Source organism: Globicephala melas, chromosome 2, assembly GCF_963455315.2.
Source record: "Globicephala melas chromosome 2, mGloMel1.2, whole genome shotgun sequence".
Lineage (NCBI taxonomy): Eukaryota > Metazoa > Chordata > Mammalia > Artiodactyla > Delphinidae > Globicephala > Globicephala melas.
The window spans coordinates 155,570,257-155,597,980 of record NC_083315.2 but is presented as its reverse complement, the minus strand read 5'-3'; the positions used below and the strand labels follow the sequence as shown (position 1 = coordinate 155,597,980).

The 27,724-nt window shown below is 37.1% G+C and overlaps 2 protein-coding genes across 3 annotated transcripts in view; one reads left to right on the top strand and one right to left on the bottom strand.

Annotated features, from left to right (window-relative positions):
* The window catches only part of TSHR (thyroid stimulating hormone receptor), a 166,915-nt gene that overhangs the window by 101,270 nt on the left and 37,921 nt on the right, over nt 1-27,724 (bottom strand). The window lies entirely within an intron of this gene.
* On the top strand, nt 20,320-20,790 carry LOC115848203 (mitotic-spindle organizing protein 1). Its single transcript, XM_030848699.2, has one exon. It carries the CDS (start codon nt 20,338-20,340, stop codon nt 20,572-20,574), a length of 237 nt encoding a protein of 78 aa, XP_030704559.1. The 5' UTR covers nt 20,320-20,337; the 3' UTR covers nt 20,575-20,790.

Sequence of the window (27,724 nt, the reverse complement as noted above, 5' to 3'; positions counted from 1 at the left end):
GGTGTGGTTGCAGAACTTTAATAATTCAAGTCAGAACAGTTCTTTTTTTTTCTCCCTTCTTCCATGTCTCCCTCCTTACTCCTTTTCTTCCTTCACTCTTCTGCCACATGGTCTGCCTCCTATGGTTTGAAATATAATTGAGATGCTAATACATATAATCCTTAAAAGTAAATCATAGGAGAGTTTGAGAAAATTGAGTAAAATAAGATGAAGAGGAAATAGGTACTCACAATTTTTAAAAATTCCCCAAACATTCCTATAGAAAAATGAATGCTTTCTCAAAAATATGGAAATAAAGTTTTAAGTAGAAAAAGTGAATGGGATAACTCTGGGGAAGTTACAATGAACCTTTGATATGGTTTTTAATTTCTTTAAGTTTATTGGATAATTCAGACTTTCTATTTCTTCTTGTGTCGGTTTTGGCAAGTTGAATTTTTTTCTAGAAACTTGTCCATTTTATCTAAATTCTCATATTTAGGAACATAAAGTTGTTAATAATATCTTTAAATGATATAATAATTTTTAAAATATCTGTAAGCTCTGTAATGATATATCCCATTTCATTTCTTATTCTTTTTTCTTGAGGAGCTTCACCTGGGGTTTATCAAATTTATTCATCTTTTTAAACAATCAACTTTGGTTTCTTTTTGTTTTTTTTTAATTGGGGTATAGTTATTTACAATGTTGTGTTAGTTTCTACTGTACAGCAAACTTTGGGTTTTTAAAAAATCTTTTCTATTAAAAATTTTAAAGTTGTCTTAGAATTCATTATCTGAATTTCCTGTGCATCCATTTCTATTGCTGTTATTTCTCTTGGTTTTTTAATTAAATCATCTTCTCTTCTCATTTGTCTGGTTATTTTTAATTCTGTGCAAGACATTGTATATGGAAAAAAATGTTGAAATAATTTAAGGCCTGGAATTAGTTTCCTCCAGGTGGGATTTACATTTGCCTTTGGAGGTGGTTAGGGGCACCAGCAATCCTAGATCACCTTAATCCAATTATAGGGACTGAGATGATCTGAAACTGTACTTTAGTCCCAAGTTTCTTCCAGTGACTCCTTACATTAAGATGAAGCCCTTTGGGATCCCAACTCAATGTGCGGGCTTTGTCAGAGATCCCTACTTGACAAAACTTAGATTAGAATTTTTTTTAACTGTCTAGTCCTATGGGGCTGCCAAAATCTGTGCTTACTTTCTCCCTTAATTACCTCTTCCAGAATCATCAGCCACTCCTGGGATTCACCTCTCTAGGTTTCCTTTCTCTCTTCTTTGTTACAATTCTTTACTACCTTGATGACTGTGAGATTGAAAAATAATTTTTTTATCCTGCTTTGTTACTTTTTCTCAGCAGGAGTGGTTTATGTTACGTGCATGTTATGTTCATGTTATTGTGAATATTCCTGGAAGCGGAAGTCTTTTATGCTTTGTTTTTAACATTTTACCATTGATTTGTGATTTCTTAGGTTCATTTTGCCCACGTGTATATTTCTTTTTCATAATATGGAAGATGTATGGTCCAATTTTAGTTCTAGTAATTTTTTTGTCATCTTCTAAAATACAACTTCAAATAATATATTACATTCTCTCTTTCTTTAACCAGTATCTATTAATGCCCCACTCTGAGTGATTATGTTTTTAGAATACTTTCAGTTTCACCTTCTTGTTTTTCTTTTCTGCTACACTTATTTTGTTTAGTTATGTACTTGATCTTAGAGCAGCCTTAAACACATACTTTGAAGATTAGGAAATCAGTATACTTATACTACCTCCATCTTCTTTTCTCTCTAGACCTGGTTTTTGTTAGTTCTATTATTTCTACAAAGTGATAATTTATTATATTTATAGTCTGTTCTATAATCATAATTCTCCCAAGTTATTTTAACCTGAGTTCTACATATAAAGTGACTCTATGCTCACAGCTGGTCCTTTTATTATATGTAATACATTCATATCTTGATTAAGTTTGATAATCATTTTTTAAAAACTCATGTAGTTTGTATTTTCCTAACTTCTTGCATATTTGAAAAAGTTATTGCATATATGAACAGTGAGATAAAGTGCCTAGTGTGTCTCGGTATACAATTTTGGGGTCACACTTTATTTCCCTGAGAACTTTTCAGACATGACTTTATTCTTCCTTGCACTGAATGTGGAAAGTTTGAAGCTACCTTAATTCTTTTGATTTTAAGATGGGATCTTTATGTCACCCTTCTCTGGATATTTTTTTTTCTTTTTCTTTGAAATCCATTAACTTTACTAGATTTTCCATGGGTATTAGGAGATACTTATATCTGTTGGAATACTGCGTCCTTTAATTCTATAGATTCAGGTCTTCTTTTATTTCAGGAGTTTTTGGCACATATTGGAATATTTTTGTGCTCCATTTGTTCTGTTCTTGTCTTTTAAAACATATGTTGCATGTGTTGGATTTCCTTCTGTGTTCTTTAGCTACCTTTTTTCCATCTACTATAATCTTTACTCTTTTCCATTTCATTTTGCTTAGTTTTCTCAAGATGTCTTGAATGTATTTTCAGCATTGGCAGCATTGCTGTTTCTATCAAGGCTTTTATATCTATGATAACTTTATTTTTCTTTTTCACTTCTATCCCAAGATCTGCCAGTTAATTTTTTTTTAAATTTTACGTTGTCTTCTTTTTTCTTTTTTGAGACTTTTATCTCATTAAGTTTTGTGAGCTCACAGATAACTATTTGGTCACATGTTTTGTTTGCTCTACGGCAATAAAAATAGCTTGGTAGGTATCCTTTTTATAATTTTTATTTGTTTTGTTCCTTTTCTTTGTTACTTGTATAGGTTTTTATTTTTTGCGTAAATCTTATGCTTTTGCATAAATCCTATCAAATTCTTTTTTGATAATGAAGGATGTGTCTCTGGGTGTAGCAGAATAATGTATGAGAATATGTGAAGGGACAGAGAGGTGCTCTGGGATAGCAGGAAGATTTTTCAGTTCACATCAAGGTCCCAAATAAAATGAAAGGGTGTGTGTGTGTGTGTGTGTGTGTGTGTGTGTGTGTATCACTTATACGTATGTTAAGGGGTTGATTTAGCCATAGTCTCTCTTCACCCATCCATCCATCCATCCTACAAATATTTATTTATTATGCACTTTCTCTGTGTCAGGTACAGCTCTAGATTTGGGGAATATAGCAATAAAACAGAAAAAAAGTTCCTGTCTCCATGGAGTTTACATTCTGTAGAGGATGGAGATTGAGAGCCTAAAATGCTTATCATTCAGTTTTTCATCTGGTCTGCCAAACACAAAGATAACTTCTTGAAGAGTTAGCTTGTCTGCAAATGCCCTCATTAATCATCACATCCCCTGCCACTGCAGGGTACCTTGTGTGGTTTCCAGAGCTCCTTGAGCTCACCCATCTTGTTTTATGAATGTCTTGCTCCTTGGTATGTACCACCTACTCAGAGAACTTTGCCCTCTCAGGCTATGATCCCCAGCAGCCCTCTTCTTTCAGTTTATTCCCTCCCTCTGGGCCAATTTTACTGTACTTGACAGCTGTTCCTCATGTACATTATGGTCCAAGTTAATGAGGATTTTCTAATAATCACAATGGGAATGTCTGTTGCTAATTTTCCTTGTTGGTTTTGGTTTGTTTCCAGAGATTGGTATAGGATCTAGATATCTTTACTATTCTGAAACTAAATAGTCCATCTTTTCACTTTTAAAGTGAGGGAAACTGAGCCTAGAAAGATTCAGTGTGGGCTTCCCTGGTGGCGCAGTGGTTGAGAGTCCGCCTGCCGATGCAGGGGACACGGGTTCGTGCCCTGGTCCGGGAAGATCCCACTTGCCGCGAAGCGGCTGGGCCCGTGAGCCATGGCCGCTGAGCCTGCGCATCCGGAGCCTGTGCTCTGCAGCGGGAGAGGCCACAACAGTGAGAGGCCCGCGTACCGCAAAAAAAAAAAAAAAAAAAAAAAGAAAGATTCAGTGATTTAGTCAAGGTTTCACATATAGTTTATAATATGAATCCAATCCAGAACTCAAGCATCCGGACTCCCAGCTAAACACCCTTCCCATTACATCTTATTTTATGTGAAAGATATATAGGCATTAAGTTATAAAAATCAGTATCAGGGATTTATTCATAAAAACAGCTTCAGATTTGTCCAAACCTAACTTTCCACCTCTTCTCACATTAAAAAAAGCAAGTATATATTTCTACTGATTTAGCCATTGTATTAGATAGAGTTCTCCAGAGAAACAGAACCATCAGGATGTATATATATAGAGAGAGATTTATTATAAGGAATTGGTTTTCACGTGACTGTGGAAGCTGAAAGTCCCAAGATTTGCAGCTGCCAAGCTAGAGACCCAGCAGAGCTGACGGTGTAGTTCCAACGTGAATCTAAAGGCCTGAGCACCAAGACAGGTGATGCTACAAGTTCCAGTCCAAAAGCTGTTAGCTCGAGACCCAAGAAGAGCCAGTGTTCCAGTTAAGCCTAAACACAGGAAAAGACCAGTATCCCAGCTCAACAGTAAGGCAGTAGGAGTCTCCTCTTACTGCAAGAGGGTCAGCCTTTTTGTTCTATGCAGGCCTTCAGCTGATTAATCCAGGGCCCGCACATTAGAGAGGTCAATCTGCTTTACTCAGTCTACCTATCCAAATGTTAATGTCATCCAAAAACACCTAGAATAATGTTTCACCAAATATCTGGGCACTCTGTGGCCCAGTCAAGTTAACACATGAAATTAACCATCATACCCATACTAATAACTGCAATTTTAAAGCCCACTTTTAGATCAATGTATGTGACGTACCAGCTATTGAACAGTATCAGTCATTGAGAACGGACTGAGGTTGTAAACTTAGAAAAGAGTAAAAGTAGGTCATAACTGAAAGTGCAGCCATATATTTACTGATATTGTTACCTAGAAAATGTCTTTACCACGAGTCAGATTGTATATCTTGCATATTTAAAAGTGTGCTAAGTGGTTTGAATGAGCTGCAAAAATATATTAAAAAGAACTGATCTAAAACATTATAAAATTACAGATTTCTTCCCAGAGTGGTAGGGCAATTAATGTCATTTAACAATGTTTATTGAGTATAAAGTAGAACTGAGGAATTAATGTCATTTAACAATGTTTACTGAGTATAAAGTAGAATTGAGATTTCCATTATCTAACAATCAGGCTACCAGATCTCTCATGCACCATAATTTCTTTAGAGGCAGGAGAACATGATTTATTTTACCTTTCTGTTTTCCTTCTCCCTCTTACTGTCCTTTCCTCTGTTCTTTACTCCTTTTCTTTCCTTTCTTCCTTCTCTTACTACGACCAGTAGATTTAGGGAAAACAAAGATGGACAAAACACAGAATCTTTTTGCTCTTATCCTAGTGAGGAAGACAAGCAGGTAGAACACCTAACCCATAAATGAAGGGATGAACTCTGTCAGTGCAATAGTGATCAGTTATGCTGACAGAAGACTTTACAGGGGAGGAGACATGTAAGCTGGGCCTCAAAGGTTGATCAGGGATTTGTCAGCAAAGAGACATATTCTGGAAGGAATTATTAAATGATATGAGTAACCTCATAGTCTTTAAGTACATTTTTTCTTAAGGCATCCAAGGTTTCTTTCTGTGGTTGGAAACCAAATTACCCAAACTTTGACCCCCATCACTCCCTGCTCTCACAGTCCTGCTCTTTGATTCCATGAATTCAGACTCCACCTTCCAATATCTTTCTCAACACTTATTATTCTTATAACTTGTTTGGATATCTCTTCTTATGTTCTTTTGTCACCACTTCCATTTCTATATACTTGACTTTCTGCTTGCAGATTTTGTTAAAGAAAAAAATTGCAATCAAATTGAACATTTATCAGTATTCTGATTAGTACCTACATAATTTCATGTTTAACATTTTACATTTTTTTGGGGGATTTACTAGAAAATAAGACAATGTAAAAAATATGACAAATTGCGATTACTGTTTGTAGAATTATGGGCAATGGAGAGATTGTGGATATTACTAAAAGAATTTTTTCTTACTCATTACCTCAGTTTCTGTACACCAGCAGCTCCCAGTAAGAGCCATTGTCTTTGTCAGCTCTGGGTCTTCTGACGTTACACCAGATACGTGCTAAAGGTAGACTTACATATACCACAGGTACTACTGCAGTACCAAAGGTGGACTATAGTGTATAAATTAGATACTGGCCTTTGGAGCCAGATGGCCTGATTTGGCAACCCAGCTTTGCCACATATCAGCTGTACGACCTTGGGCAAGTTGCCTGCTTTATCCCTGCCTCATGGGAATTAACATGCATAGATATACGTAGAACAGTGCTTGACACATGGTAAATTCTCAGTGAGTGTTGGCAGTTACTTGTATCTCATATTTATTATTGAGGAAATATTAAAGGTAGTAGGTTTGGTATAGACCTGTCATTCTCAGTGTGGTCCCTGGACCCAAAGCATCAGCATTGCCTGTGTACTTGAAAGAAATGTAAGTTCTTAGGCCCTTATTCAGGGGTTGGCAATCCAATGTGTATTTTAACAAGCTCTTTACATGATTCTAATGCATGCTCAAGTTTGACAACCACTAGTACAGACAAAGAGCTATAGGTTAAGATTCAGGGAACATGGGCTCCCAACCTAGCCTTCTAAATTATGGGCTGTGTGACTTTGGGACATGTTTCTTAATATTTCTGAGTATCACTCTGAGATCAAGGATGTTGGGTTGATGCAAATTATGATCAATGTGGTAAAGCAGTGTGAATTCTTGATGACTCTGCTCATTGCATGAACTCATTCAGTGGTTACTCATACTCATTTAGAAAGTGCCTGTTGCCCATATATTTTAAAGTTTCAGGTTGTTATGGAAATTTCTTCAAGGAGTCCTACTTTTCCTATTCTTCTAGATTATAGAATCTAATCTCATGGTGTACCTGACGGTTTCTGTATTTGCAAATACAAGAGGTTCATCACCTGCATCTACCTGGTACAGAAATCTGGTTTGGCCTTGTCATCCCCAGGTAAGCCTATGCCTACCCTCACCTCCCATCTTTATCTTCATGAAATGGTAATTTGAGATAGGTTTCTGATCATTGCAATTATAGGAATCTTACTTCGATTGCCCTCATCCATAGTGTTGTAGTTGACTTCACCATATTAAATAATAAGGAATTGTGCAAAATAGAGTACAATGAAAGAATCTGAATGCAAATTTGAAAATGACCTTTTTGTGAGTGCTCACTTTTCTCTTTTTTTCTTTAGGAACTGATCATTTTTGTGGTTTCTAGTCCATTGCTTTAGAGTCATCTAAGTCATACTCACGGTTCACAAACACATATGTGTGCATGCACACACACATACCCCACTACTACCACCACACATATACATCACTTTTTTCCCCTTTGTCTCACTAAAGTGAACTGTGATAGCTATAGTTCTTGTCTGTCTAGCTTGCCTTTCCTTGATCCTTGTTTTCTAGTAGTAGAAACCCTCTTTCTCATAAATACTTTCTTTGTGGTTCAAGTGGGGCTAACCCCTCACTCTGCTCACCACCCACTAATCGCTGGACAAGGGCACGGTCTTCTCATTGGAATCATTAGCAGCAGGAACAAGCCTAGAGCTCCCACCATACTGCAAGGCTTTCTGAGCATAAAACCTATACAGAGGTAAGAGAAGTTGGAGTTGTGAGGAGAATGAGAACATCTGGGTGATACCGTTTTTGTCAGCTTTAAAATGAGGGCTTGGTCCACAGTAATGTCAACAGCTACCATACACTGAAATTTTACCATATGCTCAGCACTTTACTAAATAATTTCCATGCATTTATTTCATTTAATATTCATAACAACTCTTTGAGGCATATACTTTTATTCTTCTCCCATCCCAATAACAGAGAAAACTGAGTCCCACAAAACCAATCCTGTGTAAGGTAGTAAGGATGACTTTTGTTCACCATTTGAAGTTAGCTTCTATCAGTGTCTGGCTTAATGGTGAGATATCAAAAAGAGTTTGTCAAATAAATAGATAAATCAAGATCTGTTTGACCTCAGAGCCCATGCCCCCGTAACCACCACCAGTAAATTGAAACATTTATTAAAGAATGAAATCTTGCCATCTGTGACAACACGAATGGACCAAGAGGGTATTAGCTAAGTGAAATAAGTCAGACAGAGAAAGACAAATACTGTATGATTTCACTTATATATAGAATCTAAAAATTATAACAAATGAACAAATGTAACACAGTAGAAACAGACTCATAGATACAGAGAACAAACTGGTGGTCACCAGAGGGGAATGGGGTGGAGGGATGAGTGAAATAAATGAGGGAGATTAAGAGGTAGAAACTTCCAGTAACAAAATAAATAAGTCAGGGATGTAATATACAGCCTGAGGAATACAGTCACTAATACTATAATAACTTTGTATGGTGACAGATGGTAACTAGACTTATCATAGTGATGATTTTGTAATGTGTAAAATAGCAAATCACTACACTGTACACCTGAAACAACTATAGTATTGTAAATCAATTATACTTCAATAAAAACATAGGAAAAAAAATCAACCATGGTGCTCCCAAGACCGAAATAAGTGGGCAGCTTAATAAAATCTTGATTTGTATAAACAAAAATAAATAAGCAAATTGGAACATTTATTTACTTGATTAACTACCTAAATTCACTGAGTAGTTATCTAAGGGTTGTTTTCAGGTCTAACAGTCTATGTTTCTAAGAAATTTGAAATGATTAAAGATAGAAATAAATATATATTACCCTCAGATTCAACATTTATCTTAGAGTAAAATGAAAGAAAAACATCTATCTATTTATCCATCTGTCTGTCTAGTCTGAATTGATCTCGAGTTGTTCCTTGACATAAGTATCAGAGATTTCCTTTTATTTCATCAGAGATCCCAAGGTACTGTTCCAGAACTTTAGGTCAAACCATATGAAACCCACACAAAACAACTTATATTCAATAATTTTTGACCAAAACCCTGCAATTCCATATATTTCAGCCCAATAAAAAGATTGAGAAATTGTGTATGTACATCTGTTGAATAAAGGAAGTTGTTTTGACCCTAGTATTGTAAGTCAATTATATTTCAAAGGAAGTTGTTGTGAAAGTAGATTTTCAAAAGATTTACATAGTTAAAATTATTAATTATACTCAGCTGAATTATTATACAGGCTTCCTCTGAAACATAATACCTACTTATTAAGTAATATCCATACTCTTGAGTTCTTTTAGTTAGCATAAAGTTGACAGGAAGAAAAACAGCTCTGTTGGGCAATCAATTCCATTTCAAAGAATAGATTTACTACATACGTGGTTTTTAAAATAAACATTGCCTGGATATTAAGATTTCCACTGCTAATGCTGCATATTTTAAGCAGAACTCTAGCTTTGGTTTAAAGTTTTGGGTTCGAGTTATGGATTACAGATAAGTTTCCTGTGTTTCACTATAACATATTGAGTTCACAGGTTAACTGAGCTTAACTATATCTCATTATGATCTAACTCATGATATCATCTCTGTCCACCTATCCCAACCCCAAGCCAGCCTTTTCTCCAATTTTCCTCATCTCAATAGAGGATATTTTATCTGACCCTCTGGCTTAAATTAATTGCTCTATGTTCTCCAATAGAAACTAGTACTTCCTTTTCTACACATAACACTTTTGTTTGTTATCCCACTAGACTGTAATGTCCATGAGAATAAATACCATGTGTGTCTTAGGACTACTCCCCAGCTCCAGTACTGTACCTGACACATAGCAGATGTTTATTTATTTATTCATTCATTCATTCATTCAATAATATTAAATACCTCTTATGTGCCTAAGTATCTCTCTCACACACACGCTTAATAAATATTTGTTAATGAGTTTTAGAAATGGCGATTGGCTTGCACTAAACCATTCACATTTTCTTGCCTGTTCAATCTTGCTTGTATTTTGGCACAGCTGAGTCACCCTTTTTATATATTGATCGCACCACAGATTCTTTGGAGTGGGCCAACTCATATGTTATATGACTTATAAGATCATGTGTCTGCTTGTTGGGTTCAGAAAGTTTGGTCATTTTGATACTCTTTGTTTAAGGAATGCACTTTTTTTTTTTAATATCTCCAGCTCCTCAAACTGCATCTAGTTTCCTTCTCATAAAATGTCTCTTGCTGTATCTCTGGAGTACTGACCTTTGCACAAATAAAATCTGCTTTCATTACTAAGTTGATTTGTAAGAGAAAGCTAATCTAGGCCTTGTTCAATTTCTGAGTTGGTTAGATTTCAAAAGTTTGTTTGAAAATCTGTTTTCTGGGATTTTGAATGCATTTTTCCTTAGGGTGGTCAAATTCTCAGGCCAGTTTCCCACAGCCTGTTTCATTTATTCATGTGGTAGAATTAGGACCTGCTTGAGTTTTGTGTTTAGGAGCCATAAGGAGGCCATGGCCATCAGACAAGGAGTTGTCTGCCTCCACTCTTTTTTTTTTTTTTTTTTAACATCTTTATTGGAGTATAATTGCTTTACAATGGTGTGTTAGTTTCGGCTGTGTAACAAAGTGAATCAGCTATACATATACATATATCCCCATATCCCTCCCTCTTGTGTCTCCCTCCCACCCTCCCTATCCCACCCCTCTAGGTGGTCACAAAGCACCCAGCTGATCTCCCTGTGCTATGCGGCTGCTTCCCACTAGCTATCTATTTTACGTTTGGTAGTGTATATATGTCGATGTTACTCTCTCACTTTGTCACAGCTTACCCTTCCCCCTCCCCATGTCCTCAAGTCCATACTCTACATCTGCATCTTTATTCCTGTCTTGCCCCTAGGTTCTTCAGAACCATTATTTTTTTTTTAAGATTCCATATATATGTGTTAGCATACGGTATTTGTTTTCCTCTTTCTGACTTACTTCGCTCTGTATGACAGACTCTGGTCCATCTGCCTCACTACAAATAACGCAGTCTTGTTTCTTTTTATGGCTGAGTAATATTCCATTGTATATATGTGCCCCATCTTCTTTATGCATTCGTCTGTCGATGGACACTTAGGTTGCTCCCATGTCCTGGCTGTTGTAAATAGAGCTGCCTCCACTCTTGAGTGCAGGGCCATCTCTAGGTAAAATTTTGAAATAAGCACTTTGCATCCTCCTCCCTCTAACCCACCTCCACCCCACACTTTCAACCTCTCTATGGCCTACGTGCCAAGTCCTTCCTGCTCAGTGCCCTTACACAGCCCTCACCCATTCATTGCATGGCTGCACTCAGAACCAATTTAACCCTAAAACTTTTGTCAAAATTACCCATGTCACCTCTTCCTTACTCTGTGTGTAGTTTCTCTCCTACCCTTGGAAAACCAAAGGTGGAATCAATTCATTGCTACTGGATAACTGACTGATTTCATTTATTGAACTAAAATTCTCACTTACTCCAAATGGAATCTTACACAACGTGAAGTGACAATATTCTCGCTACTGGATTATGCAGGTTAGGCAGTATGTGACATTAAGTCATTTATTAAAGAACATTTGCAAGCAGCTTTCATGAACTAAGCTCTGTACTAAATAGAGGAAATAAATAAATGGCCCTGAAAAATTAATGGGCTAGTGGGAAAGACAGGTAAGTAATTCAATAGACGGTGTTAAGTGCTATTATAGAGAATTGTGCAATATGGAATTTGGGGTGGTCAGGCTCCTCAGAGGAAGCAACACTTGAACTAAGACGTGAAAAGCAAATAGAAATCTGCCCTCGGGAGAAACACATTCTAGGCAGAGGGAACAACAAAGTGCAAAGGCATGGAGACAAGGGAAAGTGTGGTCCATCTGAGGACATGTAGTCAGCTCAGTATGGCTGGACCGTACATTTCAAGATGGGAACAGAGAGACATGAAATGGGCCCTGGCCAATCTGTCCCAATAAATGGCATGCTATCTACTTATGTGGCATTTTGCAGTTCTTCCCTTCTTTCAGTTACACTAGAGATTCTCCAAAATTTCCATGTTCGAAATTTCCCCAATGACTCTCTAGGCAATTGCAGAGGAGAGTTTGACCTAGGGGTTATGGAAGCCTGAGCAGTGGCCATTTTTATATATGGTATTTTAATGTATGGTATTTGTAGGTTCCTTTCTTACTTTTTTACTTACCCTTGACATTCTTTGGCACAAAGTTTCAAACAGGAGTTTGCATGCCTTGAAATTGCCTAGGCTATTTGTTTGAAATGCATAGTCTCAGGCCACATTCCCAGTGTTCTGGTTTCAATGATTTGGAGTGCCATCTGGGAACTTGGATTTTTAACAGTTTCACAGTCAATTTGGATGCAAGCTGTCCTGGGGGCCACACTTTGAGAAATAATGCTCTGGAGTGTCACACACAGCTGACCTCAGTTTTAAAGGGGGCAAGTTTTCCTCTGTACACTCCCTCTTTCCTTTTACCTTCCCAGTACCTTCAAGCTGCACTGGGGTTACTCCAGCATCCCTCCGGGCATTACCCTAATGCCAGTCCCTTTCCTCCACCATCCAAATTTACCATCTATAAAATTACAAAATATTAGCAGAACATTAGAACTGGTTGAAACTTGTAACATGGGTAAAAATGAGACATTGCTCAAATTCAATTCTTTCCTTAGCTTACCTTTGTTACCTCCAAGCGCCATTGGTATTCCATCAACTGCAAAAGCCGGTGCTCTGTTTATTTCCTTATTCCCTTGCTGTTCCCATTTCTTGTGCTATTAAAATTTAAGGAGGTGGCATCCACATGCTGGATTTCTAACACACATCTAACACTGTAACTATGTTTGGATAAAACAAACTGAAATTTTTGCCAGTCTTGAACACTGTACACTAGAAATTTAAAACAAAATTTTAAATTGACAATAATAACTTCTCCCCCTTCCTTTGTTCCCCTTTACCACAGAACAGAATGCTCTATCATTTCCCCTTCAACTATCCAACTTCTTTGCCAGCCTCAGGTTTTCAGAGCTATTTTTTAAAGAAGCTTTCTAGATGCAGTGCAGAACTTTATGGCAAGAAGACTCAATGTGTATTTAAAGTTTCTCAAACAAAGGGATTTAGGGTGTTTGCAAAGACCAATTTCTATGTTTCAAAAAAGAACACGTGACTTAGAGAGGTTTTGAGTTTATATCCAAACACTGATCATGATCCTACTACTCAGAACCAGACCATTTCTGTATTTATACCACATAAACAGATTCTAAGATCTCTATCCCCAACACTCAAATCACCAGTCTATGGCATTGAAATGAAAATTAGGATCAGGTGAAGGTTTATTTTTAAGGAACATTTGATCCAAAATAAAATTAAACTTAAAACATCAATTCTGTTCTCCCTGACACTCTAGTTTCTCCCTGCCATTACAGTTGGCCAAAACTCTCTGTGTGAAGAACCAGGTCTTTGGAAAGCACTTAGGAAATAACTTTTTGAGACTGCATTCCACTAACACACCATGACTAATAGCTGCATGACCAGGTCTCCAAGTCATTTTATGCCTCCTACTTGGTGTGGGAATTCTATGACGACAAAGTCCATTAGCTTAGTTTGGCTACTAACCCCGATCCCATTCGATGAAACAGTGGCTATCGGAGCATGTTAGAGTCCAGTAGCATTAACTGTATGGTGCCAAAGTCCAATCAAACCTTTAGGGCTTATACAGACAATTCTAGAGAGGTGCTAAGGATGAGATGGCGAGGAGAAGGAGGAAGTGGAGAAGAAATCTACTGAAAGCTATTTTTCAGGTACTCTGGCTGGCTTTTCAACGTAGGATCTCATTTATTCTCCTTTATATCCCCTAGATACAAACTCCCCACTATACTGGACTCTGACACCTAAAAGAAAGATATTTGTTATTTGGCATCGTGTGAATCAGCCAGGATACCTCTAAAGTCAGGGACTGGCTGTTGATATTAAATCTGACCATTCTCTCTGGTCTGACACTTAAGCTCAGGTCATCCTGTTTCTTCCTGGGGAGACAAACACTTCTACATGGGCAGACCCTGTAGGGCTCTGAGGAGGACCATCTCTGACATTGTGAAAAACAGCTCCTTCTCACAAGAGGGCTGGGGAATCTTGATATAGAACAGATCTCCAATTGGTTTTGGACTGAAATAACTGAACCAACAAGATATTTTAGAAATGTTTATTTATTGCATTTCTCAAGTTAAGGTGAATTTTATAGACCCATGTCTCCTGGGTATATCTGTTTTAATCCTAAATTAAAGATTAGTATACATTTTTTCCACAAATCACTTTATGAGTGGGAATAATCCCACAAATATCATGACCCATAAGGTTAATGCATGAAAATCCTTTCATCAAGAGTTAGGATTATACTCTATCCCAAATCAAGCCAAGTAAATATAGATGATGCCAGACCACTAAACAGTGTTTTCTCAGACTCTAAAAGGTCAGAGTAAATATCACTCCGTGGGCCATATGTGTGGTCTGGTATGAAGAGAAAGCTTTGGAGGCTGTGAGGTCCAGGCCAGTCACTTTCCCAGGAAGTCAGTGCCCAGTGTCATGAAAGCTGATTAATAATGACCTTGACTCCTAACAGTAGAGTGGAACATAAAAAGTGGCTATAAATTTTCATTGGCTTGAAAACTCCTGGAGGACAGGGCATGTATGTTCATATTTGTAGCAACAAAGTCTATCACAATGGCACTTACCTAACAAATCCTATATAGACATATGTTCATCAGAAAAAACACCTAAATGTCTCTACACATATGTACATGTGTTAAGATTCTCCTTGCAAGAGCTACATAGAAAAAAAAAATCTTAATTCATATTTTCCAGGGGACTTTTCAGTGTCACTGAGACAAACAAACTTTTTCCTAGAAATTACTACATATGACTAAAAATTCTAATTGTAATTCCTTTTAGGCCATAAATATTGTACCATAATTTTAAAAATTTGATAAACATAAAAGCTGGTTCTTTGAGAAAATAAAATAGACAAACATCTAGCAAGATTGATCAGAAAAAAGGAAGAAAGCACAATACGTAACTGTATTAGGAATGCAAAAGAGGCTACAACTACACATACTGTACAGATTTATAAAAATAACTGAAAACGGGCTTCCCTGGTGGCGCAGTGGTTGAGAGTCCGTCTGCCGATGCAGGGGACACGGGTTCGTGCCCTGGTCTGGGAAGATGCCACATGCTGCGGAGTGGCTAGGCCTGTGAGCCATGGCCGCTGAGCCTGCATGTCTGGAGCCTGCGCTCCGCAATGGGAGAGGCCACAACAGTGAGAGGCCCGCGTACCGCAAAAAAAAAAAAAAGAAAAGAAAAAATAACTGAAAAGAATACTATGAATAGCTTTATCCTCATAAATTTTTAAAATTAAATGAAACTGATTAGTCTCTAGAAAAAAATGAATGGCCAAAAATAGAAATAGAAAAACGTAAATAGACAAATAATGATTAAATTCTATCTATCTAGCTATATATCTATCTCTGTCTCCCCCAAGGCACCAGCCTGAATGGATTTACCAAACCTTCAAGAAACTGACACTCTCCTTCTTGTACAAATCATTCCAGAAAAAAAGAAAGAAGAAAAGGAAGGAAAGGAGGGAGGGAGAAAAAGAGAAGAAAAGAGGACAAGAGAAAGAGGAAGGAAGGAAGGAAGGAAGGGTGAAGGGTGTACCAACTAGTTTTATGAAGCTCATACAATCTTGACAGTACAAGAAAGGAAAAGCCCAACCTAATCATGCTTATTTCCTAGCTATAGCTAATTGGCTGCTCGCATATGCGCCTTTGAATCTTGAGAGAGTGACAACAAGCCATAATGAAGTTGATAAGTTTTCTGATAGCCATGACAGTGAGAACATGATAGGAGCAGTACTCAGTGCCATGAGGCAGCAATACCTGCAATGGTGTCCTTGGTAATGGATTTGTCTGATTTCAGCTTAAGTTAATTGGGGTAAGCTTCTGTTACCTCTAACTCTAAATCCTGATTGATATACCTTACAATGGGCATCTACTAAAAAATACAGCAAATTTCATATGTGATGGGTAAACTTCCAAAGCATTATCTTTAAAGTCAAGAAGATAGGATGCTCGTATTCAGTGTTGTACTGGAGTTCCTAATCAATGCACTAAGAGAAGAAAAATTTAGGAGTTGATATTAAGATGGAAGAAACAAAACAGTCATATTTATATATTTTTCTGTGAGGAAAATCAAGGGAATTCAGCAAAGTTGGTTTTAAACAAGATTAACATACAATCATCAACAGCATTGTTGTACACCAGCAAAAATCATTTAGAAAATATAATTTAAAAAAAATCTCATAGAAAAATAAAAACAAAACTACAAGATAGTTAAAAATGGAAGACATGCAAGACCTCAGTGGAGTAAATTACTAGATTTGATTGAAAGGAAATTAAAGATACATTTGGCTACATCAAAATTTAAATTACCTCTATAATAAAGGATTGCACAATTAAAGTTAAATGACTAGAATATAACTTCCTATTCAATACATATTTTAAAAATTAAATCAAAAGGCAAGTGATGGACTGGGAAAAGATACTTACCAATTGTATACCAAAGCATTAATACCCAAGATAGATAAAGGACTCCTTGAAGCAACAGAAAGACAAGGCAATAAATAAACAATTTACAGAAGAAAAAGTTAAAATGATGAATAAATATGAAAAATGCTCAACCTCAGTAGTTACAAAGAAAATGAGAGCAAGAAAAATATTCATCAGATTGGTAAATATTTAACATCTAAGGATGTGGTGAGGATATTTGGAAATAAGAATTTTCATGTTCTACTCTTAGGAGTGAATTCTGCTACAATCATTACAAAAAGTAATTTGGCATTGTCTGATAAAGCTGAAGTTTACTGTATCTTACAACCTAACAAATCCTCTTTCCTAGGTATATACCCCAAAGAAACTGTCACAAGGCAACATATACAAAGATGTTCATTGCAGCATTCTTCACAAGAGTCAACTTTTGGAAACAACTTGAAGCTTATCAATAAGGAAATGGATAAATAAAGTTTGATTAGCTATGTGATGAAATAATATATAGCCATTAAAATAAACTACACTACATATATCAATATTAATTTCTCTTGAACTCATATATGGAGTCAAGAAGTTAAACTATAGAATTATACACAAAATGTGAAACCATTAAATAAAATTTTAAAATATAAAACACAATCCTATGGTATTTATGATATGGCATATGTCATAAAACTATAAAATTAATAATTTTCTTGAAAGAGGGTATTTGCTATAGTACAGTGTATATCTTTATGCATTTTAAATGTTCTATAATAAAGAACCTACAATATGCGGAGGGTAGCCAGTAAGTATATGAATAATAGTGGCCTATAAGACGAATGATGTCATTGGAAAACATTTTGCCGACTTGAAACCTCCAGAAACTTCATTTAAAAATTTTTCCCATATTCAAGACAGGATCATTTGCTTCCTGTCCCATAAATTATAAAGAGATAAAAGTATGGTTATATTAATATTGTTTTAAAAATCTGAGAATGTGGAAACTATTAATTATAATCATTCTTCTAAATTAACACTGTAGAGCTCTCCTTTAAAAAGGTGGGTATTTTGCCCATGTAATCATGTTTAATGGGGCTTAAACTTGATTTTAATTAGTTTGTAAACAGCAAAATTATTTGTCATCTGAGGACTGGTTATGGGTAAAACACAATTCCATGTTGCTTGGATAAAATGTTGTTGCTAACTTGAACAGATGTGCTTCTATAATCATTAAAGAAGGAAATCTTAAAGAACAACTAATTAGTGTTCCAATATTTAAAGAGAAAATGTTTATTTTTCCTAGAATAATTGGAGCTTTCAAGAATCTCTTAATGTGGATACTTTTAAGCTGATGCAGGAAATAGAAAATTGATATGAAACAATTAGCAATTCTTCCTATTTTAAGAATAATTCATCTCTGATAAAGACTGAAAACAATTTCCATTCAACATTCACTTATTTTGCCTATCTTACATATTCGTGTTGGTTGAATTTCACTGCATGCGTCATATACTGGGATAAAAAATGTAAACTACATAAAGTTTGTATTCAAGGTAAAATTTCTAGTAAATTTTACCCTTTACTTATAGAAAATGGTACTGAGTTTCTTGTTTGTCAGATGCAACTAATCAGCAATTAACATAATTATTGAGGACTGATTACTGAAAACAGTGCATTGCATCCAAATCTCTGTCATTGGTGTGAAGAAGAGACCCCCACAAGCTTTCAGAATTCTCACCCTGTTCTGTGAATACAGACTTCTTTTTAAATCAGAAAAACACTTCTCATGATTGTGGGGAAAAAACTAAAGGTGATTTAGAAACCAACTACTCCAGCCCTGCTGGTTTACAGATAAAAGTTGTGAAAACCTGTTACTCCTCGTTCCTTAAGTTCAGGCTGCACATAGTGACTTTCCTCCAAAGAGCACAGTATGGAAGGGGAAAAAAGAATAACTTTACAGTGGAGAAACTGAAAAACCTTACCTCAGCCAGGAGATCAAGGTTAATATTAATAGTGATAAATCATGATGAGAATGGCATTTTGCCTCTGCGGTCTTCCTCTAAACACCTGTAACCCCAGTCTAATCACAAGGAAAACATCAGACAAATTCCAATCGAGGAAAATTCTACAAAATACCTGACCAGTACTCAAAACTGTGAGGGTCATCAAAAACAAGGAACCCTTGAGAATGTTGGAATCAAGAGGAGCCTAGGGAGACATGATGACTGTTTCTGTCTGCTCAGGCTGCCATAACAAAATACTATAGACTAGGTGGCTTAGACAGACATTACTTCTCACAGTTCTGGAGGCTGGGAAGTACAAGATCAGGGTGCTGGCGGATTTGGTTCCTGGCTTGCAAATGGCAGTTTTCTTGCTTTGTCCTTACATGATGGAGATAGAGTGAGCTCTGGTCTCTCCCACTTCCTATAAGGGCACTAATCCCACCACAAGGGCCCCACCTTTGTGACTACATCTAAACCTAATTACCTTGCAAAGACCCCACCTCCAAATACCATCACATTGTGGGTTAGGGCTTCGACATAAGAATTCGGGTGGGGGGAGGGGAGACACAGTTTGGTCCATAATGACAACAAAATGTAATGTGGTATCTTGAATAGGAAAAGGTCATTAGGTAAAAATTAGGGAAATATGAATAAAGTATGGACTTTAGTTAATATATCAATATTAGTTTATTGATTGAGACAAACGTACCATACAAATATAAGGTGTTAATAAAATGGTGTTGTGGACTGAGTTGTGTCCCCTGCAAAATTCATACTTTGAAGTCTTGACCTCCAGTACCTCATAATGTGACTGCTTTACGAGATAGGGTCTTTTTTTTTTTTTTTTTTTTTTTTGGCTGAGTTTGGCTGCACGCAGGCTTTCTCTAGTTGCAGTAAGCGGGGGCTACTCTTCATTGCAGTGCGTGGGCTTCTCATTGCGGAGCATGGGGTCTAGGCATGTGGGCTTCAGTAGTTGTGGTACGCGGGCTCAGTAGTTGTGGCACATGGGCTTAGCTGCTCCACGGCATGTGGGATATTCCAGGACCAGGGATTGAACCCGTGTTGCCTGCATTAGCAGGTGGATTCTTAACCACTGTGCCACCAGGGAAGTCCCAGGAGAGAGGGTCTTGAAAGAGGTCATTCAGTTAAAATGAGGTCATTGGGGTGGGCTCTAATCCAATCAACTGGTGTCCTTATTGGAAGAGGAGATTAGGACACAGACAATACACAGGTCAAGGACAACCTTGAGAGGGTACAGTGAGAAAGAGGTAGTCTGAAAGCCAAGGAGGGAAAACACAGAAGAAACCAAAGCTGCCTGTACTTTGATCTTGGACTTCTAGCCTCCAAGACCATGACAAAATAAATATCTGTTGTTTAAGCCAGGGGTCCCCAACCCCCCGGACCATGGACTGCTACCAGTCCATGGCCTGTTAGGAACGTGGTCGCTCAGCAGGTGAGCGTCGGGTGAGTGAGCAAAGCTTCATCTATATTTCCAGCCACTCCCCATCGCTCACATTACCGCCTGAGCTCCGCCTCCTGTCAGATCAGCTGTAGCATTAGATTCTCAGCGGAGCACGAACCCTACTGTGAACTGCACATGCGAGAGACCTAGGTTGCGTGTTCCTTATGAGGATCTAATGCCTGGTGATCTGAGGTGGAGCTGAGGAGGTAATGCTAGTGCTGGGGAGCAGCTGCAAATACAGATTATCATTAGCAAAGAGGTTTGACTGCACAGGGACCATAATAAATCAATTGCTTGCATACTCACACCAAAACCCTATCAGTGGCTCGCCCCCCCTAGGCCTCCGCCATGGCGAGTAGCAGCGGCGCCGGGGCGGCGGCGGCGAATCTGAATGCGGTGAGGGAAACCATGGACGTTCTGCTTGAGATTTCAAGAATTTTGAATACTGGATTAGATATGGAAACTCTGTCTATATGTGTACGACTCTGTGAGCAAGGAATTAACCCAGAAGCTTTATCATCAGTTATTAAGGAACTTCGCAAGGCCGCTGAAGCATTAAAGGCTGCTGAAAATATGACAAGCTGACTTTCTGAAGAAATCCTGGTGAGATATGTCAAGCTCTGCAAGAGGATTGAAGATGGCATTGTAGTTAAGAATGTACAATGAAATCACTGCATGTAGCAATGTGGAAACATTGTCCTTTTTAAAAGAATTATAAAACCATAGCTTTATAAATCAGTGAAAGTGGCTTATGGAGAAAACTATCAGTTGTGTTTACACCACATCTTTTTTTTTTTTTAACAGTTCTAATGCTTTGGCACTGCTGTGTTCATATTTATGTGTTCCTTATTTATAGCTCGGATAGCTTTAATTTTCTAAGCAGTCTGTCTATCAGATGTGCACATCTGCTGTGCCTGGTTGAAGTATAGTGGAACCCTTCAGTAGTAATGTTGTAGTTATGACTTGTTGACATTTCCATTATAAACTTTAATTTTGAATTGTTTATGCAAAACAACTGTGGATTTATGTTGTATTAGGCTGGAAGTTGACAATTTCAGCTACCAGTTGTGGATTTTGACTTAGATTCATTATGCATATCAGAATCTTGTTTTTTATAAGAGCGTGGAAAAACATTTGTTGTAAACTGCTCTTTAACAAAGAATATTTAGTTTTTTAAAACATAAAGTTTGACTGGCAGTTAATATTGTGAAGCAGATCATATTTGTATTGATTGAAAAATGAAACTTAGAAACTTAGATTTTAAAAGTAATGACAGTGCTTAGTTTACTATTATTTATCATTTGAATCATTTAAATTTAGTGAGAATATTAATAGAGAATATTAATTCTTATTAATAAATAAGTATTTTTCTTTCTAATTTTTATACTCTGTAAATCACGGCCTTAAAAATAATAATGCATAATGAAACAATTCCAACATGAAAAGTCTTTTTTACTTTTGTTACATAAAAATAATTTGAGTGCTTACTTAATATACCTTGAGTGGTTATCTAGTTAATCACTAAATAGATGGTGTCACTCAACAAATAATGTTAATTATTTTCTGAAGGAATAAAGGTTTGCAGTCATTAAACAAAAACCAAATAATCAAGGGTTCTGTATCAGGAATTCTAAATATGCCTTTCTAAGATCATTTTTATGTGTCATTATTTTTACCCTGAAAGTTTTAACTAATTGAAGTGATGGTTCAAAATAAATTTTAGAAAACTTAGGATAGCATGGATTCTGTTCCTATAACAGAATCTCAGTGGAATATTTTTCCCAAGACTAATACAAATTTAATCTGATTTTTTAAGACTTTGTTAGCTTCCATTTAAATGATAGTATAGGGTCTTCCCTGGAAATCCCGTCCAGTGGTTAAGACTCCACCTTCCAATGTAGGGGGTGCAAGTTTGATCTCTGGTCAGGGAACTAAGATCCCACATGCTGCGGGGTGCAGCCAAAATTTTTTTTAAAAACTGTTAGTACAAGCATATACTCTTTGGTAGCATTTTTTGTTCTTCAGGCAAACCAAAGTGATTTTAATAAGGCTTAATAATATTTAATGGCAACCTTCTGTTCTATTTTAAAAATCTAGTCTTTTGACCACTTTGACTTTTTAAATACATGACATCTTTACCAAGTGCACTGAAGGTCTATTATAGGGAGAACTGGTTGGGAGACAATAAAAGTTTTGATTGTAAGTCATTCATTTAATTAAAAAGCATTGCCAATACTGCATGTTGTTATTTATATACAATCAGAAAAAGGACATTCTTGTCAAGTTCCAAAATTTGTATATACTTTTAGGTCATAAGAGTTAATAGTTTTATTTATGACTTTGTAGATTATGTTATTTATGTGTGAAACAAAGCAGGAAAATATATTGAGAAGGAGTTAAGTTTATAGAGGACTTTCTTAATGTGTTACATTTCTTAAATGTAAACATATATTTCTAATGCGTACTTAAGTAATGTTTAAGGAAACCAAAGTAATGCATTGTTGTGCATGTTGGCAGTGTCAAAAATAAAACCATTTTGGTGGTAAAAAAAAAAAAAAAAAACCCTATCAGTGAGTGGCAAGTGACAATTAAGCTGCATCTTACGGAGTAGACTGAACATAAGCAACACACTTTGGGTGTCACTGTCTCCCATCACCCCCAGATGGGACCATCTAGTTGCAGGAGGACAAGCTCAGGGTTCCCACTGATTCTGCATTACGGTAAGTTGTATAATCATTTCGTTATATATCACAATGTAATAATAATAGAAATGAGGTGCACAATAAATGTAATGTGCTTGAATCATCCCAAAACCACCCCCAGTCCATGGAAAAATTGTCTTCCACGAAACTGGCCCCTAGTACCAAAAAGGTTGGGAACCACTGGTTTAAGCCATCCCGTCTGTGGTCCTTTGTTATGGCAGCTCTAACAAACCCAAACATAGAGGAAACTGGGTGCAGGGTATATAGGAACTACCTGTGCTATCTTCACAATTTTCCTGTTAAATCTAAAACTGTTCTACAAATAGACTTTTTTTTTTTAAAGAAGTGAACCCCAAAGAGGTTAAACAAGGCAGTACAAAACTCAAAAATGCTGTGGTGAAGCCCACTTATACCTCATGCTGTGTGGGCAGGTTATTTTCCCTCTTTAAGCCTTTGCTCATTTGCAAAATGAAGGTGGTAGTATCTGCCCTACTTATTTCACAGGGTTATTATGACATCAGTGGAATTAATACATGCAAAAGCAATTTAATCAAAGGACATTATTAAATGTTTTGCCCAAGTCCCATAGCTATTTTAGGCAGAAGTCAAATTATTTAGAACTCTTTATCTGCTGTTAATCAACCAGCCCTCTTCCCATCACTCCTATTTGACCCCAAATTCAAAAACTTCTGTAGCCTAGCAGTTTCAAGGGCACATTAGTCAGATTATAATCTGTGGCAGTTATAATTTACTTTCCTAATCAGGGTTAGCCATCTCAAAACTGCAAATGCTTGTCTTTAATGCTGCCCTGGGGGACGTGACATGCGGACCAACACACCTTGAAAAGCAATTCTGTGAATAAATATTGATTGTAGGTCAATTTTATTTCTGTGTATGGAGGAAAGCATGTTTTTCTATTAAGTATAATACTTTATAGCTGGTTTCCAAAACACAGTGTCCAAGGCAACGTTCTGGAGTACAGAAAAAAATTAGAACCTCTATTTATAATTTTAAAATATTTGGATTTCTGTTTGTGTGTGTGTGTCTTATAATTTACATGGTATGTTAACATAGTAGTATGTGTCTATGAAACATGCACACATACACATATATTTTAAAGTGCTGATTGAGAGCACATATATTTTAAATACACATATATTTTAAAGTACACAAAAAGGTTTGGAGACCATATCATTAGTAGCCAGAAAAAACTGAACCACTGGGTAAGAAAGTATAAACTAGATTCTTAGGGCTTTTTTCCCCCCTTAATACAATAGTAGAGGCGAGTAATACATTTTCATCTTTAAGGATGTTTTCAAACTATAGGCTCTACCACTTGTTGGGTATGTGCCTTGCACAAATTATTTAATCTCTCTCTGCCCTGGCTCCCTCATCGTTTAAATGGGGATCATAACAGTACTACCTCATGTTGTATTTCCAGGTAGGAGAGGGATGAGGAAAAAAACCCTGGTTTCATCAGGATGGAAACACTCTTAATCAGAAACCCATGTGGTTGTAAAACCTGCAGCCCATACTGTCAGATTCAGCTTTCTACTTGTTCTTCAACAAACCTTTGAAACCGTGCAACCCAGATTGCACAGGTCTTTTTATTGCAATCACACACCTAGTTTTTGCAACCCAGATTGCACAGGTCTTTTAATTGCAATCACACACCTAGTCTCAGGACTTAATGAAGCTCAAGTTCTTGATGTCTCATCACAGAAAGAATTCAGTGAGAGACAAAGTGATAGGTAAGAAGTGGATTTATTTAGAAAGAGACACACTCCACAGACAGAGTGTGGGCCATCTCAGAAGATGAGAGGCCCTGAAATATGGGGTGGTTGGTTTTTATGAGCCGGGTAATTTCACAGGCTAATGAGTGGGAGGATTATTCCAACTATTTTGGGGAAGGGGCAGAGATTTCCAGGAATTGAGCCCCTACCCACTTTTTGATCTTTGATGGTCGCCCTCGGAACCGTCATGGCGCTGGTTGGTGTGTCACTTAGCTTATGTTAATGTATTACAATGAGCGTATAATGAGGCTAAAGGTCCACTGGAAGTCAAATCTTCCACCATCTTGGACCTAGTTGGTTCTAACCAGTTTTTGTCATGTCCTATGGCTAAGTCATTCTTCTAAAACGTGTGCCCTGAGACTTTCCCGTTGGTGCAGTGGATAAGACTCTGAGCTCCCAATGCAGGGGGCCTGGGTTCGATCCCTGGTCAGGGAACTAGATCCCAGATGCATGCCGCAACTAAGAGTTCACATGCCACAACTAAAGGAGCCTGCCTGCTACAACTAAGACCAGGTGCAACCAATAAATAAATAAATAAATAAATAAATAAATAAAAGGTGTGCCTGCCCCCTTCCCTCCTGTTTCACCTTGAACCTGACTTCCAGTACCTCTGAATCAGAACACATCAGAGAAAAATGAGGTGCAGGCCAATGTACCAGAGCTTTTTGGGGTGAGCTAGTAGGAACTGCATGAGCTGTTGCAGGGCCCATGCTCACCAGGAAACAGAGTAACTGGACAGCACATAAACTGGACACAGCACCCCTACTATCGAGCTGTCTTTTGTAAAGAAATAGATTTTTTTTAATAAGAGATAATGAGTTTTTTTTTAATTAATTAATTTTTGGCTGTGTTGGGTCTTGGTTGCTGCGTGTGGGCTTTCTCTAGTTGCGGCGAGCAGGGGCTACTCTTCATTGCGGTGCGCAGGCTTCTCATTATGGTGGCTTCTCTTGTTGCGAAGCACGGGCTCTAGGCGCACAGGCTTCAGTAGTTGTGGCATGTGGGCTCAGTAGTTGTGGCTCATGGGCTCTAGAGCACAGGCTTAGTAGTTGTGGTGCACGGGCTTAGTTGCTCCACGGCATGTGGAATCTTCCTGGACCAGGGATCGAACCTGTGTCCCCTGCACTGGCAGTCGGATTCTTAACCACTGTGCCACCAGGGAAGTCCAAGAAATAGATTTTTATATACATTGTTAAGTGTAGACATGCACCTGATGAAAGGGAGTGTGAAAGGCATTCCAAGGCAGGAGAATAATATGTGCAAAGGCATGAATTGTGAAATGCTTGGAGTGTTAAGAGATGTGTGAGGACTCTGAGTAAAAGTAAATATAAAAGCCAGATAAGTGAATCATGCTTATTTTGACTACTGCCTTAAGCTTTATATATACAGCTTAATAAATATTTCTTATTGTTTTGATAACTGAGTAGAACATATAGGAGATATCAGAATCACCTGCGGGGGGGTGATTTTCTTTTTCAAATTGCAACACCTGCCCTTGGAGGTCCTGATACACACACCCTGTAGTGTTATGTATTAAACCCCTGTTACAGATATGGGAGAGGGAAGGGGTAGAAAAGTGCCATTACTCTAGGTTAGTGTTTTTCCAAACTGCAGGTTGTAACCCATCGGTAGATTGTTAAATCAATTTAGGGTATCATAGTCATCAGTTTAGGGAAATGAAATAAAATAAAACACACACATCCATAAATACGTCTGTGTCCTGGGGCACAATGCAAAACATATTTTTCACTCTGGGTCATGGTCAAAAGTGTGAAGCCACTGATCTACATGATAGTTGATGGAAGTTCTTATTAAAGCAGTAGGTAGATTTTCGTGATGATACTGAAAAAGAATTGGTGGGATTTAGTGAGTAAGTGAATGTGGAAAGTAAAGAAAGGTGGTGATTTGGAATTTCTGGCTGAAGCTAGCCGGTGAAGTACAATGTCGTCAAAACTGAGATGAAGAATGAAGAAGCACAAATGTGGGATTCTTCTGGGGTTGGGAGTGGGGATTATGGGCAGGATATTGGTGAGAAGATGATGAGCTTGGTTGAGATGAGCTGAGTTTGAATTTCCTGCAGGTCATCAAGTGGAGATGTCTAGGAGGCAATAGGAAATGAAGTCTGAAGTACCTGGAAGAGTTCAGGGTTAATGATAAAGTCTGGTAATCATTATCCAGATGATAGCTGACATGTTAAATTGGATGAGGTTTTCTTTTTCCTTTTTCTTTTGGTTTATTCAAATTTTATTCTTTTAGGAGGGTACTTAAATCACTTTCTTATAACTCTGTAAAGAAATGATCAATTTAGCACACGAATAAAGGATGACATTTTAACATGTCTTTTAAATGTGATTCATTATTGATAATTAATAGTAAATGGAACTAAAATAAACCAATCAATAGAGGTTCATTATATGAAGAGACTGAAATTTTTATAACATGCAATAATTCACTGAAGTACATTAAAAGAAAAATGTGAAATGAGCTGGCAATTTTATAAGGTGGCAAGAAATAACTCTAATCGTCTATGCTACATTACTGTGATTGTACTGGAAGTGACTTTTAAAAGGTTAACTCTATTGTGAGCTCATTACGTTACTGAACTCCATAATAATTTGTCTGTTTTAATATTGTTCAAAAGAAAATAAATATCTCTTTCACATAAGCCATAGTATGCTATTACTATGCAAACTGCTTTTCCTTACCGAAAAATTTAAGAAAAACTTACTAGCTGGCTATTGCACAGCTACCAGCTTTTTCTGATTTAAGTTTTAGGTGTTATTTTATTTTTATTTAATTTTATTTCATTTTAGTAAAAATACTAGAGATCTACCCTCTTAGATGTTTAAGTATATAATACTTTATTGTTGACTATATTTGCAATGTTGTGCAGATCTCTAGAACTTATTCATCTTGATTAACTGAAACTTTATGTCCCTTGATTAGTAACTGCCCATTTCCGACTCCCTCTAACCCCAGGCAACCACCACTCCACTCTTTGATTCTATGAATTTGATGACTTTAAATACCCCAGATAAGTGGAGTCATACAAAACCTTGAGGACATTATGCTAAGTGACATAAGCCAGCCACAGAAAGACAAATACTGGATGAGATTTTCTAAGGAGCCTGGGGAGTGTGCAAAAGGAACAAAGGATCGAATCCTGGGGAAGGTCAACATTTAATGAGCAAGTCTCAGGAGAGGCAGAATGGAGATGAGGTAGGAAGAGGGTCTATTTGTTAC